General features: G+C 38.0%; 1 protein-coding gene across 1 annotated transcript in view; it reads left to right on the top strand.

The window, feature by feature from the left end:
• LOC117950171 (E3 SUMO-protein ligase PIAS1-like) overlaps window positions 1-14,070 on the top strand; it is a 58,632-nt gene that overhangs the window by 35,043 nt on the left and 9,519 nt on the right. The window contains exons 3-5 of the mRNA XM_034880955.1: window positions 12,724-12,808; window positions 12,915-13,053; window positions 13,290-13,424. Of these exons, the coding sequence (XP_034736846.1) occupies window positions 12,724-12,808; window positions 12,915-13,053; window positions 13,290-13,424 (359 nt within the window). The remainder of the gene's footprint in view (window positions 1-12,723; window positions 12,809-12,914; window positions 13,054-13,289; window positions 13,425-14,070) is intronic.

Below are 14,070 nucleotides of genomic sequence, written 5' to 3'. Positions count from 1 at the left end.
CATACAGTATATTACATGAGATGTAGCTAGTCTCAATGTGAACTTAATATCTAATAATGGTGGTTTTCCTGAAACTTTCACTTATATAATTTGCTGATGAATTAGAGACTCCAAAAAAAGATTGACGATTGATTAATTGATGGACAGACGTTTTTCAATTGCGAATGCAAAATATTCCCTGAATCCTGTCTCACAAATTATGTGGATATGAGTTTTCTTTGGGTCATATGTAGCAAAAAATCTCCCTGAGATCTACAGCGTTGTGGCCACACACATTCATAGACTACTGGTTTGTGTGAATGTGCTTAGTCCAACGCCACAACAAATTGACAAAGATCTGAACTTTATAAAAGCAGTTAAACCCCAAGGGAAATATTTTAGGATTTTATTACTTTTGTAATGCCTTTACATGTATGTTTAATTTATGATTTTGTTGGGCTATGTAGCCTGAGTACTGAAAGATTATTGTCATTGAGTAGATAACATTAGTTGTGGGGCTGCACGATTATGGCCAAAATAATAATCACGATTATTTGATCAATATTGTAATCAAGATTATTCTCACGATTATTTGTTAATTTTAACCAAAACGAATTTTATTGTCACATAGGCTCTGAGAGACGGCTGACTCATTATGAACGGGTCCAGCACGGGTCGAACGGCGGATACACATGTCGTGTGTTTGAAATGTCTGTATCGTCATTGCGCTGCATTTTTATGAACTATGATATGATGATGATTCTGGCCGTGGGTCACATCTCTGGCCCAGGTCCAGCAGCTCCGTCTCACACACTATTACTCTACTAACTGAAGTTAGTTGCCTTCAATACCTTCTTCTGTGTTCTTCGCCGTGGCGGCAGCGATAGCAGAGTTACCAGCGGAAACAGCTGGTAACAGCTGTGTTAATAACAATTAAAACTGTGGACAAATGTCAGAAGTATGGACCGGCGCTGTGTGGCAGGGCTGCGCGGAGAGTAAGACGAGAGAGAGTAGAGGAGAGATCCAACACAGGCACGGCTTTACAGAAGAAATGGGTCATGTAACGCAAAATGAAACCATGTCAATATAACAACATTGCAGCGGATGCGAGGACATAATGTGCACCGGTGTGTCCTAGAAGAAAAATATTACTAGCACCCTAGAGCCTTGTGAGCTAACAGAAGCTAACTAGCACCGCCACCGACTAGCACTGCTCACTGCTGTTGTCTGAATAACACAGACGGGACAAAATGTTGCGTTTACTGGTAAACTGGTAAACCTCGAGGCCGACGCATAAACGACTAAACGCTATCTGTTGACTTCCTCCTGTTACTCTGTCCTCTGTGACTGTCTACATCTTGAAACTAAGCTGCGCGATGCAGGGAATAACTGACTGGCACATGAGCAGACAGGGGTTTACGGAGCGGTAGATGCGCTATGCAAAAAAAAACGGAGCGTTCTAAGAAATGACTCATTTAAAAATAATCGCTCGATCACACAAATTTGATTGTGGGAAGTCAAAATTGTGATCAAAATTTGATTTATTGTGCAGCCCTACTTAGTTGTATAGCAGGCTAAAAGCAATTTTGAAGCTGTTACTTTTCATGTGAAAGAAGGATATTTTAAAAGTTGTCATAAATTTGAACGATTGAATTTGTGGCCATTCAAATATATTTTAGTAAAACAGTTCAGCAGTTCAGTTTTTTACAATAAAGATGTCTTTGTTTCCCTGTGACAAAAGGGGAAACGGAAACAAAACATCAGTGTCAGGCAAATTGTTATTTTAAACATTGGTATTAGCCCAGAGTTTCACAATCAATGCATCCCTAAAATACTAGCAAGATGTCAGAAATTGCATATTAGGTTGTTTTTGTCATCATGACTGCAGTTATCATCCCTACTGGAGTGTCCTTGAGCAAGCACAGATAATCAAGTTGTTGTGTACATCTTGTTTTGCCCTTGGATTGATAGGCAAATACAAGTCTCTTCCAGGAAACAGTGAAGATATTATTTCAGATACACTATCAGTTACATATAATAGGTTATGGTGGGTAATGTCCCCAAACTGTTACAGTACAGACAATTAAGCACCTCTTCACTCGACTTCAAAACACCAGCCGAGATGTAGCCATCTCATACTCTGATCCGTGCATGATCCTGAGTAAAATCTTTATCTCCCTGTAAACAACTTGGCCTTCCCACAAGAAAATGAACATCAACAAAGGAGCCCTGGCTGCTCTGAACTATAAAGGCGCTGCATAAAAGAGCTTCCCTCTCTCAGAGCCTGCAAAACCTGCAGTATTTTCTTCTAGGTCGGTCCATCATCATCATGCCCACGAGGTGCCTGATTGGAAAGACCAGAACCCTGACTGTAACTCTAAATATTTCTCGCTCTTTTAGCTGATCTTAAACATAAGCAACACAGTTTTTTTCCCACCCTTGTGAAACATTTACCATTGTTCCTCTTTGATATACTGACCTGGGCATGGCGTATAATGCATTAAGCCAATCTCTAAAGACATGTGAAAGGCCTGCTACTGTATAGGTATAGCAGGGTTCAACTGCCAGACTAAGAAGATGTAATGCCAGCCCTGAGCTGTTTGAATGAGCCCTATCAGGATATAACGATATACAACACACTTATACAGATAATAAAGCATAATCACTGCTGTAAGGAGGAGAGCTAGTAACACTTCAGGAAAGTTAAATTGACAGTTATTGGGTGGGTTGTGTCTGAGTGCGTGGGAGTGTGGGTGTAACATCCAGATCGACCTTTTTGTCGCCAATCCTTCTAGCATTGTAGTTTTGAATTTGAGTGACGCTGAAAGGACTTGTGTCTTTGTCCTGCCTCTGTGTCTGCGAAGCCACTAACAAGTTAATAATCTCCAGCTGGGCTTTGTTGTGCTGAAGACGGGCTATGGGGCTGAGCACATTCTCTGTAGCTTAGCTCACACATCCTCTCTTCTAAACAGAACTAAACCTAGCAACGAGGGTTTTCTAGCTTTTTACTGACTGAAGGGTCACAATCGGCATTGTAAGAATAGTCATACTTTCCCAGAAACCATTTACGGCTGGAACAAGTGTTTTTATAATCTTCATAATTGGTGGTACTCAGATCCTTTACCTAAGTAGAAGTAGTAATACTACACTGGGAAAATACTCCACTACAACTAGGGTAAAAGTCCTGCATTCAAAACCTTACTTACATAAAAAGCATACAAGTATTATTAGCTAAATGTATTCCCTGTTAGCAGTGTTTTATATATTAATCATAAATAGATAAAATCGTTCTGGATTCATTTTATTGCTGCATTAATGTATATGTAGAATTTTACTGCAGTACATGTTTAAACTTTTCTAGTGTTAACTTATTTATATATGCTACTGTTAGGTAGTTTAATATATGGCAATGCATCATATATTGTAATGTTCATCTTGTTCTTAGTGTCCTGGGAGAACCAGACATCTCTTAAAAAGTAAACTTTTCATGGTTTGCTATGATGTTTTTAGCTTTGTGATGATGCATGTTCTAGCTGATCCAAAATATTATTATAAACATTTTCTTTATCTTAAGAAGTAGGAGAATATTCTCATGAATGAAGTCGCATGAAATGGAAGTACTCAAATGAAGTACAAGTATCTGAAATTTTTACTTAAAGTGACTACATGTAACTTTCAGTTTGTGTTGAGTTTAGTGGTCCTTTGGACAGTAGCGGTTGTGATTTTACCACATCTGTTTTCCTGAAGGTGTAGGAGTTAGCATTACGGGGAGGTCGTGTAGTTGCGATAAATGTTTTTCTCATACATTAAATCATTCATTTACAATAAGAGAATACGTTACAGATTAATTATTGCATTTCAAGTGTTGCATATGGTAGCTTAGCCTACTCTGGATGCATCATGAGCTAAACCGGGTGTCACTGTGTCACGAGATAAAGTATTAAGAGTTTGTTGTCACAACAAAGTTAGTAATGGCTTAGATTAATATAGTGCAATTTATGAAACCCATGGAAGCTTTATACAAGTACAGGGGACAAAGGAAAAGGAACTAATTGGCCAACATAAACACAGACTAAAAGGAATAAAATGGGGGCGTAATTTAATGTAAGATACTGACGTACAACCACATCGCGCAATCTAATCTTATTTTATAAATGAAATATTACATACCGAGGGCCAATTTGGGGTCGGTTTTGAATCATTTACAATCCCGTAATTGTCTCCATCTTTTGAAAGCCACACGAGTGTGACTCGGATTTGCTCGTTTCCCTTTTAACTTTTAGTTGTTCTTTGTTTAATTTACTTTTTCTGTGGTGGCACCTGCCCCTGTATCAGCCATAACTACAACAGATAACTAAAAAAATAAAATGTAAACACATTTAGGCGTATATAAAGAAATCTCCTGCTACCCTTCACTTGGCTGGATACGGCATAGGCTTTTCCGGTGTTACAAAGAAATCTGTGACCCTTCTGAATGTGTGCTCTGTAGCGCCGTCTTCCTGCTGTAAATGATTTTGTGACTTTGCGTGTACAGGTCATTTATGATCAACAGATTGAATATTACACAGTTTCAGAAACATTTAAAAGTTACAAATACACTTACACTTTAAGTACAGTTTTTGAGTAAATGTTAGTGCTGCCCTTAGCCCTGCTTTAACGATTAAAATATTTAGTTGCGATTAAACACATTAATGTCATAGTTAACTCGCAATTAATCGCGCGTTTTATCTATTTGTTATGGTTTATTATCTAAATGTCTCTTGATTTCTTCTTGTCAAATTTTGTGCTCTTTATAGCATGGAAAGTGGATTGGCTTGCTTTGTCAAATGTTTTTTTTTATTGAAAACAACATTGGCATATAGCCTACTGTAGTTTTCAATTTCACACTAACATTCTCACTTGGAACAGTCATTCACACTTGGAGCAAATAATCTCTCACAAAATGTAACACTGTCCATCAATAAAAGGATGAAAAGAGAGAGAGAGAGAGACTTTCACTACAAATAGGTTGAACATAAGAGGGAGAAAGTAGCTGCCATGTAGGGCAGAGCAATCACTATGGTGGCGATGATATGAAATTGTCCATCGGCCTAACCCTATAGCCTACCTTACAGACAACCAGTCCATGCACTGCAGCAATGGGAAGTAACAAAGTACAAATACTTCGTTACTGTACTGTAGATTTTTCTGATATTTCTACTTTACTTTAGTATTTATTTTTGTGGCGAGTTTTTACTTCTACTCCTTACATTTTAACACAAATATCGGTACTTTCTACTCCTTACATTTTACAAATTTGGCTCGTTACTTTAGTTTTTACAAGAGGTTGTCATGTCGGACAACAGCGCGGACACGCGCCTCACACCGCGAGCGGGTGCGCGCGCCACACGGAGAAAAAAGTGAGAGAAATGAAAAAGAGACAAGCTGTCCCGCGGATAACCAGCTGAGATTGTGTGTGAGAGTCTTTGAGAACTGTAAGTCGTATAACTCATGTTGTCAGTTCATTAAGCCTGTTATTGGTCTATAGTTCTTCACATTTAAAGTAAGTTAGCTAGTGGTTTTGGTGTGTTCTTCACCTGTTAGCTAGTGGTTTTGGTGTGGTCTTCACCTGTTTGCTAGTGGTTTTGGTGTGGTCTTCACCTGTTTGCTAGAGGTTTTGGTGTAGTCTTCACCTGTTAGCTAGTGGTTTTGGTGTGGTCTTCACCTGTTTGCTAGTGGTTTTGGTGTGGTCTTCACCTGTTTGCTAGAGGTTTTGGTGTGGTCTTCACCTGTTAGCTAGTGGTTTTGGTGTGTTCTTCACCTGTTAGCTAGTGGTTTTGGTGTGGTCTTCACATGTTAGCTAGGTTGCACGTTGGTCTTAATGAAGCATAAACAGTTTCAACAGCTTTATTCGCATGAGTTTTTATTTTTTTGACCAAACTTCAGATACTGTAATTCAGTTGACAAGTGGATGGAAACTTAACTAGACAGAAGTCGTCTCCGTCTGTTTTAACAGACACACCTGGGGTGAAGTTGGAAACCAGAATCAGCTTTAATCCAGTCCTAATCTAGTTCTCAACTTTCACATCATTTCACTGGAGTTACCCTTATTATTGTTTACGTCATTAATACCATATTCAATCTAAATGGATGGGAATACATCTACTGTACGTTGCATTTGACGCACGACTAAGACAACTCAACAGATTCAGCATTCTGCAATAATTCACCGCAAATCATTGAGGCTTGATGGCGCTAACGTTAGCACATAGTAGTATGGATGGTGTTAACGTTAGCACATAGTAGTATGGATGGTGTTAACGTTAGCACATAGTAGTATGGATGGTGTTAACGTTAGCACATTGTAATATGGATGGTGTTAACGTTAGCACATTGTAGTATGGATGGTGTTAACGTTAGCACATTGTAGTATGGATGGTGTTAACGTTAGCACATTGTAGTATGGATGGTGTTAACGTTAGCACATTGTAGTATGGATGGAAACATGATTGAAAATGAAGAAAACAGCAAGACATTCCCATCGTCCTGAACCTTATCTGAGAGAGATGTTCGAGGCAGAAGGCATCAAGAAGGACTCCTGGCCAATGTGCTGGAGAACTTCTTCATTAATGTCTGTTTAATCATTCATATTTTAATCCTTTTATTTTATTTCCAGAAGCCGTATTTGAGCACACACCCTATACGTGTAGATTCATTAAAATGTAAAGGGGTTAAAAATATAAACTGGATCTGTGAATTCTCACAGAATCACAACTGAATTCATATCTTGCTAATAAGTCAGAATCTTATTAACCTGGAGTCCCAGTCTCTGTCATAATAATCATATATTTAGGCCTATTGGCAGACATCCATTTAAAATGTAGCCATTGCCACATAAAGACATGTCCTCCATGTCCACTGAAGTTCCTCAGCATCTCTCTAGTAGCATTTGAGTGCTCCAGGTAGCTTTCGCCAGGCTACTTTTACTTTTATACTTTAAGTAAATTTCCAAGCCTGTACTTTGTTACTTTTACTTGAGTAAAGAAGTTTAATCAGTACTTCCACTTTTACCAGAGTATTTTTTAACACAAGTATCTGTACTTCTACTTAAGTACGGAAAGTGAATACTTTTGCCATCTCTGATGCACTGTACTTACTGTCGAACCTACTCGTCTTCAGAAAATGGTAACAATTTGTTAGAGGAACACCTAACCTTAAATTAGGCAATAAGAGACCACAAGTCATCCAAGTCTCATATCAAGTGCACTGCCATACAGCTGGCAAAGATGGGACCCCAGGACCAGATTTTGTCAATAAAGGCTTTGATTTTTTTCCCACATAACTTTTTGTTTGCTTATATTAATAAAAGATATTTTAACAATACAAAATAATGTACTGAAGCAATTGAAAATATGCTAGTGAACTTTCTTTTATAAATTTGAATTCCTGAAAAAGTGGCTAGTAAAATTGAGCATCTACCAGCCACTGTGGCTGGTGGGGAAAAAAAGTTATTTTCTCTAATAAAGGTGGCCAATTTTTAGAAACCTGTCAGACTGTAATGTCATACACCATACCTAGTAAAATGGCACCTGACTGTATGATGTGTGTCCCCACTGGAGGTCATATCCCATCTGTCACTCTGCTCACCACCATCTGTCTTCTCAGCACATACATTTTACATTGTTAAACCATGTATAATCAGGGTTCGTTTGAGTAAGTGAAATACCCGGTGATTTAATGGCACCGCTCTTTTTACACACAGTTTAACAACAAAACGCTGAGTGAACATAACTAGCTATGTACCTAGTAGTCCACTGTAAGGTTGAGGATGGCCTTATATAATATTTACACTATTTATTTACTATTCCAGTAGATACTTGTGTATGAAATAAATTTTGTTTTAAATAATATAGGCTATTTTTCAGGCAGGTGCCTGTTTGCTGTCAAAGTCTTCTAGGTTAAAAATAGAATTACAGGTTGTTGTTACTGTTTCAGATTTTGATCAAACCTTGTATATATTAAGAATTTGTCCCAAAACCAAGGCCTGTAAAATAGTTCTGTTCAAAGTCTAGGAAGACAGTGATACATTTTGAAAAATAAAACTTGTTTAGCTTAAATATCTGATCATTTTGCTATTTTGTTTTTGGGCTGTTTATAGCGTTATGTCTTTTAATATGACGAAAGCACTGGTATTTCATTTATGGCGGTGTAAGGTGCTGGAAAAAGCTTTAAAATTGACCTTAAAAGTGCTTGAAAAGGACTTGAATTTGACCTTGACAGGAAAAGGTGTACGGACCCTATATAATGCAGCAGAGATCTCAAACTGTGTAGCATGGGGGAAAAGAGTCTGCACATTTTTGTGCCTTACAGTTTGCTCCTTCGTTCCATGGTAACACAATTAGCTTCATTCCTGACAGTTGTAGCATGATGTCAAAATTGTTCATTTTGATTTAGTCAAGCACACACACAGTCCATCTCCAACGTAGAAGTGTGTTCTTATTTTGTAGTGAAGTCTAGTCAAGACATTTTTCTATAAACTCTGTAATATCCACTTTCCACCATTACCAACTTAAACCAGAGTGAGCTCTTATCAGCTGTGATGTAATCCATGACACACAGTGTGAGATTTGCACTGATAGAAGCTCTTTTTTTGTTTATAGCAATTACACTTGTGTCTCAAAATTCTCCCAATGATTTGTTAATTCCAATAAGCACCACTGAGCAGAAATAAGATTACATGCAGCGGCAAAATTGCTTAATAAGAGAAAAGAATTTGGCTTATAGCGTCTTTAACTGAAGTGAAGACTTCATTTATTGAAGTTAAATGTTGTATGATGTAATGAACTTAATTTCTGTATAATTGACGTGCCTCAACATAGAAGAATAGAAAAGTCTTTGTCATTGTACATGTACAACAGAATTTAATGCAGTCGTCTCCATGCAAAACATCAGTAAAAGTGCAAAGCAGGAGAAACATATATACAGTACATATATACTGTATGTATATATACTGTATGTACATACATAAGAGTCTCTATGTATATACAGTACGTCTCCAAAGTCACTATACAAATATATAAAGATGTAGGTCATTTGTTTAAAAAGGAAAGTTAAAACACAAAGCAAATGTGAAAAACTTACAAAAATGTAGCATTTTGCATGTTACTCTTGTGTTTTTATTAATCAAACTAGTACAGTGCACGTTCAAAATAGGCCTGTTTGGAACAGGCCGATTGCTTGGCCTGCGGTATTGCTAGCTTGCTCTGCAGAACCACTGTAACCCAAAATTACTTACAAAAGGGCCACAAAGCACTCAGCAACCACACTGTATGCCCTATAGCCCACTACTGACTTACTGTGTTCTCCTTCTTCAGAGAAAAACATTGTACTACCACATTAACCTGACAGATGTGGCAGATTCACAAATACTCACAAAATATCACAATTAAAATGTGGAGCAACCCAACATTTGCCTTATGGATTGATGGCGGTGCACCAGTGCGCCACCGAATCTGGCCCATAATGTGAACAATCAGCAAATATCTGCGTGTGTGCGTGAGAGCAGAGAAAGAGAGAGAGACAGAGGGTTTAGAGGAAAAGGTGGAAATGCAAATAAAGAAAGCCTTTCATTAACTACAGTTTAATATTGTCTTTTTTTTTTTTTTTTACAATATTGCGTGTTGAAATCGCTACAGTCTTAAATGACGTGTTTAATGACAGCGGTGCTGTCTTGTCACATAGCCTATCGTTAATGAATTTAACACTTCAGCAGAGTTGTTAATTTCCATACTGCGGTTAACGTTGAACTATGGATTTAAGTCGCGGGGATATTTTGACAACGGTAATGTTATTATTATTATTACATGACCCATGGTGAGGGTTTGTCTGCGTGAGAAGAGTGAAGGGGTGAATTTACAGCTCACAGCGACTGAATGTGATATAGTGTCTCTATGATCGAGTGTCAGCAAAAATGCCTTTTGATTGAGTTCCCTCTAAGCGAAATGATCAGAGTGAATTTAAGTTGGGATTTTATTGTGAATTACGAATCGTTTTTATTGCATTTCCTCTTAGCAACCCACTGAGTGGATTTAAGATGGCCCTTTTTTTTGGAAGTGTAGACATGGAAGAGTCAGCAATTTGGAATCCTCTTTTTTTCCGCGTTCTTTTAGTTTTATTCAAAGTTCAATATCCGATGCTGTCCAAAGTAAGCCTGATCCTACCATATATTATATTATTATATTTGTACTGAGAGTCTGGCCACTCTCCGACAAGTGTTAACTTCCTTGAAGGTGGGTACTCTGTTGAAGTTTAACACTACTGGACTACCATAACAAATTGCTAACGTTTGGTTGTAACGTACTGTATATCATGTGCATGTGCAACAAGAGGGAAGACCGACAAGGCATATATTTAGCTTTAGCATCGCTAGCGTTAGCTAACTCCTTCACCACTAATAATGATAGTTTTTAAGATTCCATTACATTGAGCTATGTAAACAAAATTCTATTATTTATTTTTTCAACAGAAGCTGACGAACTTCTCAACTGTCAAACTACTAGTTTGGACTCCACTAACAAGACCTGATTTGTTAATTAAAGAGCTTCAGAGGAGCTGATAAGCAGATTTTGTCACCTTTCGACAGAGCCAGTCTAGTTGTTTTCCCCTGTTTCCAGTCTTTATGCAATGCTAAGCTAACCGGCTACTTGCTGTAGCTTCATATTTAACTGTTATCGATCTTCTCTTCTAAATCTCGTGAAGAAAGCAAAAAAGCACAGTTCCCCAGATGTCAAACTATTCCTTTACATGTTGTGTAACACAAGCATCCATACAATAGTTTTTCCTAAGTAAAATACCGGCTCAATTTGGCAAAATTAAGATTTTACTCTCAGACCTTGTTTGATCATGAATACATGTGAATCTAAGCATTTGATGCCAGGTATCAGGATTACGGTCTGATATTGGTTTTAATATCACAATGTGTCAGACAAATAAAGAAAAAACCTGTATATACATCTTAAATCACTGGAGTTAAGGATGCCACTTTGGGAGTTTGTGTGTGCTTTGGGGTAAAAGTAAGTTTGTGTGGATGAGAGAGAGAGGAAGACATCAATCAAAGCTCATTTCAACCCTTCTCATATCTCTCCTAACCACACACATTGAAAACACCAGAAACAAATCCGCTGCCAGAGAGAGAGTGAGTTATAGAGCGATAGAAAGATGATGGGGGAGAGGGAGAGTGATAGCAAGGGAGGACAGAGTGAGAGAGAGTGAGAGAGCACTTTCTATTTATAGCCTGTGTGCCCGGAGAGGAGAAAGACTGTTCGAAAGCACACTCGGTGCATATGATTTTGTTCTGCAGTACACAGGCTGCTGCTCTAAAGATGCAGAAACAGAAACATGCCTTACAAATGATATACCATGTGGGTGGTAAGAAAGGGTCATTACAGGGAAAATGGACGTTTGTTTGAAAGGCTGATAAAAGGAGGAACATGATTGGTCCAGTAATCATCCACTTTCTCCCCCTCATTGCCCTACATGGAAAAAAATTACCTCTATGTACTTTTTCCTGCTGGGTGTGTGTTGATCATGCAGGCACACTGATTCTCCGCATGTGTTCCAACCATTCACTCTCTGACAGTTCACAACATTATTTAAGTGATTAAAGCAACTATCAAGATTCATGATAGACAATTCTGTAAATGTGCTTTCAGCTTGCTTACGCAGCCTTCAGCCCAAAAGGTTCCCGCTGAGATTTGGAAATTATATTTCGCAAAAATATTTCACAAAATATGACATGTACACACAAAAGGAGTTCTATTTTAACAATGGTTACACTGGTCTGTAATGTTAACTCGTCGGTGTACGGAGCACTGTTGTGGTAAATGCTAAAAGCCTTTGCTTAACAGAGAAGATTTTAGTTGGTTTCCCTTTTAATACAACAAAGTTGTTTCCCGCAGTGATTGAGTTAAGTTATCTGTCGCTCAGAGCTGGAGTTACAAACGTATCATTGTTGGTGAAAGTCAATAGTTGTGAATTGGTCAGTAAAGTAATATGGCATGAAGTGTTGTCTTTGTGTTTGTAATACAACATGTTAATAAATGAGTTTTAGCAGTGCTTGTATGTTTTATTTTATTACCTTGGAAAGAGCCAAGATAGCTGGTTCCCCTTGATTTCAGTCTTTAAGCTAAGATATGCTAATCGCCTCACACTTCTAGCTTAATCCTGAACCGCAGTTGTGGTCTCAACCTTTAAATCCAACTCTTAGAAAGAAAGTGAATAAGCATATTTTCCATTTTGTTTCATGCCATATTCCTTCTAACATGTACACACACACTTTTCTTGCCTTTGCAAACTTGCTGTCTCTTTAACGGAGGCTGGGTTAGTACCCATTTATTTCCAGCACTTCTCGATGGGCCCATAAATAGAGCAAACACACATTTTCTTGTTCTTCTTCACCTCTGTGTGAGGTGGTCTGGTTTTGACATACAGGTGCTTTTGTTAATTCCATGCCTACAAGGTCTACCCAATGAGGCTGTTCATGCAGGAGCCACTCACATTGCAGAAGATACATTGTTGTGCCCACACACATGCTTACCTGTAGATTAAAACAGTGTTTTACTGCTTGGTCTTATGTGCAGAGCTTTGGTCTGCCTTATCTCACTGTCTTGGGGTTACATTATGCTGCGTTTAAAAATTTGGTGCATGTATGCCATTTTCCAAGTTATTAAAAAAGTCTCTCCTTCCTTTGTCTCCCTCTCTCTGCAGCATCAGACAACAGCCAGCGATTTCAGGAGACGTGTTTCGCCTTTGCATTAACGCCACAACAAGTCCAGCAGATCAGCAGCTCAATGTAAGATGAACATGGCTCTGTTAGTGCAGGATGCTGTTTCTGAATAATTCATGAATGTACATGGTTACACAGATTTGTGGTGATATATTTGTTTCTGTGCTCAAAGGGACATCTCGGGGACCAAATGTGATTTCTCAGTTCAAGTTCAGTTGCGCTTTTGCCTGTCGGAGACGAGCTGTCCTCAGGAAGACCATTTTCCACCCAATCTGTGTGTGAAAGTCAACGGGAAGCCATGTAACCTGCCGGTAAGGAGCTCCGCATTAATCACATAAACAACCAGCCAAACATGGCTTCTTTGTTCTGCTACTGTGTAACTAAATCAGAAGAGTGACAGGCTTTTTTGTTCTCTTGTTCCACCTTTTGTGCCTTGTCCCTCATGTTAGTGTTCAACCCATTTTCAAAAGAATTTAACTTTATAATATTTCCACAAAAAAAGCTAATTTTCATAATTTTCCTTTTAATATTCATGTCTGACATCTAGGGTTATCTTCCTCCAACCAAAAACGGCGTAGAGCCCAAGCGGCCCAGCCGGCCCATCAACATTACCTCACTGGTCAGATTGTCCACCACAGTTCCCAATACCATTGTGGTGTCGTGGACCGCTGAGATTGGAAGGGTAAGAATCAAAGTGTCACGGTTTTCTAACAAGGGACTCCTGACGTTTTCATAATCAATGATGGTTTTGATAAGTAATACAATAACTTATCAAGTAAAATTATTAAGCATTTGCTGATGAAAAAAAGTCTGACTCTTTGCATGGTGGTTTTCAGTTTCCTTTCCTTCTAAACTGAATATGTTTTTGTTTCGGGATGGTTGTGGGAACAGAATAGATACATTTGGAGATACTCTGAGCTTTGATGGTTTATGACAGGCTTTTTTTGGTCATTTTAAAGACTTTATGTTTAAAGAATAATTGATCATACTCATAATTATTTGCCCCCTGATAATCATCTTTAATCAAATTTATCTCACAATTATGCTAATTAGACGTTATATATATTAAGTTATCTATATGGACCTTTCTGTCTGCACATATTTTATAATGCAATATATTAATATGAACTCTTTATCTTAAAGAAGTTTTTGAGGAAAATCCATGTGCTAAGCTAGAAAACAGTCTAGTTTGAAAGAAATTTTAAAAATTTAAAAATTTTTAAATTAATACATTAAAGGGATACGAAAATGACTTAAAGTGATGGTATTGTAGTAGACTGTATGGTTTCTTGGCATTTATATGCTGGTATGTCTATATATTAATATAC

This window comes from Etheostoma cragini, chromosome 1, assembly GCF_013103735.1.
Source record: "Etheostoma cragini isolate CJK2018 chromosome 1, CSU_Ecrag_1.0, whole genome shotgun sequence".
Lineage (NCBI taxonomy): Eukaryota > Metazoa > Chordata > Actinopteri > Perciformes > Percidae > Etheostoma > Etheostoma cragini.
The sequence above is the reverse complement of the archived record's forward strand: the minus strand, read 5'-3'. Positions and strand labels throughout refer to the sequence as shown.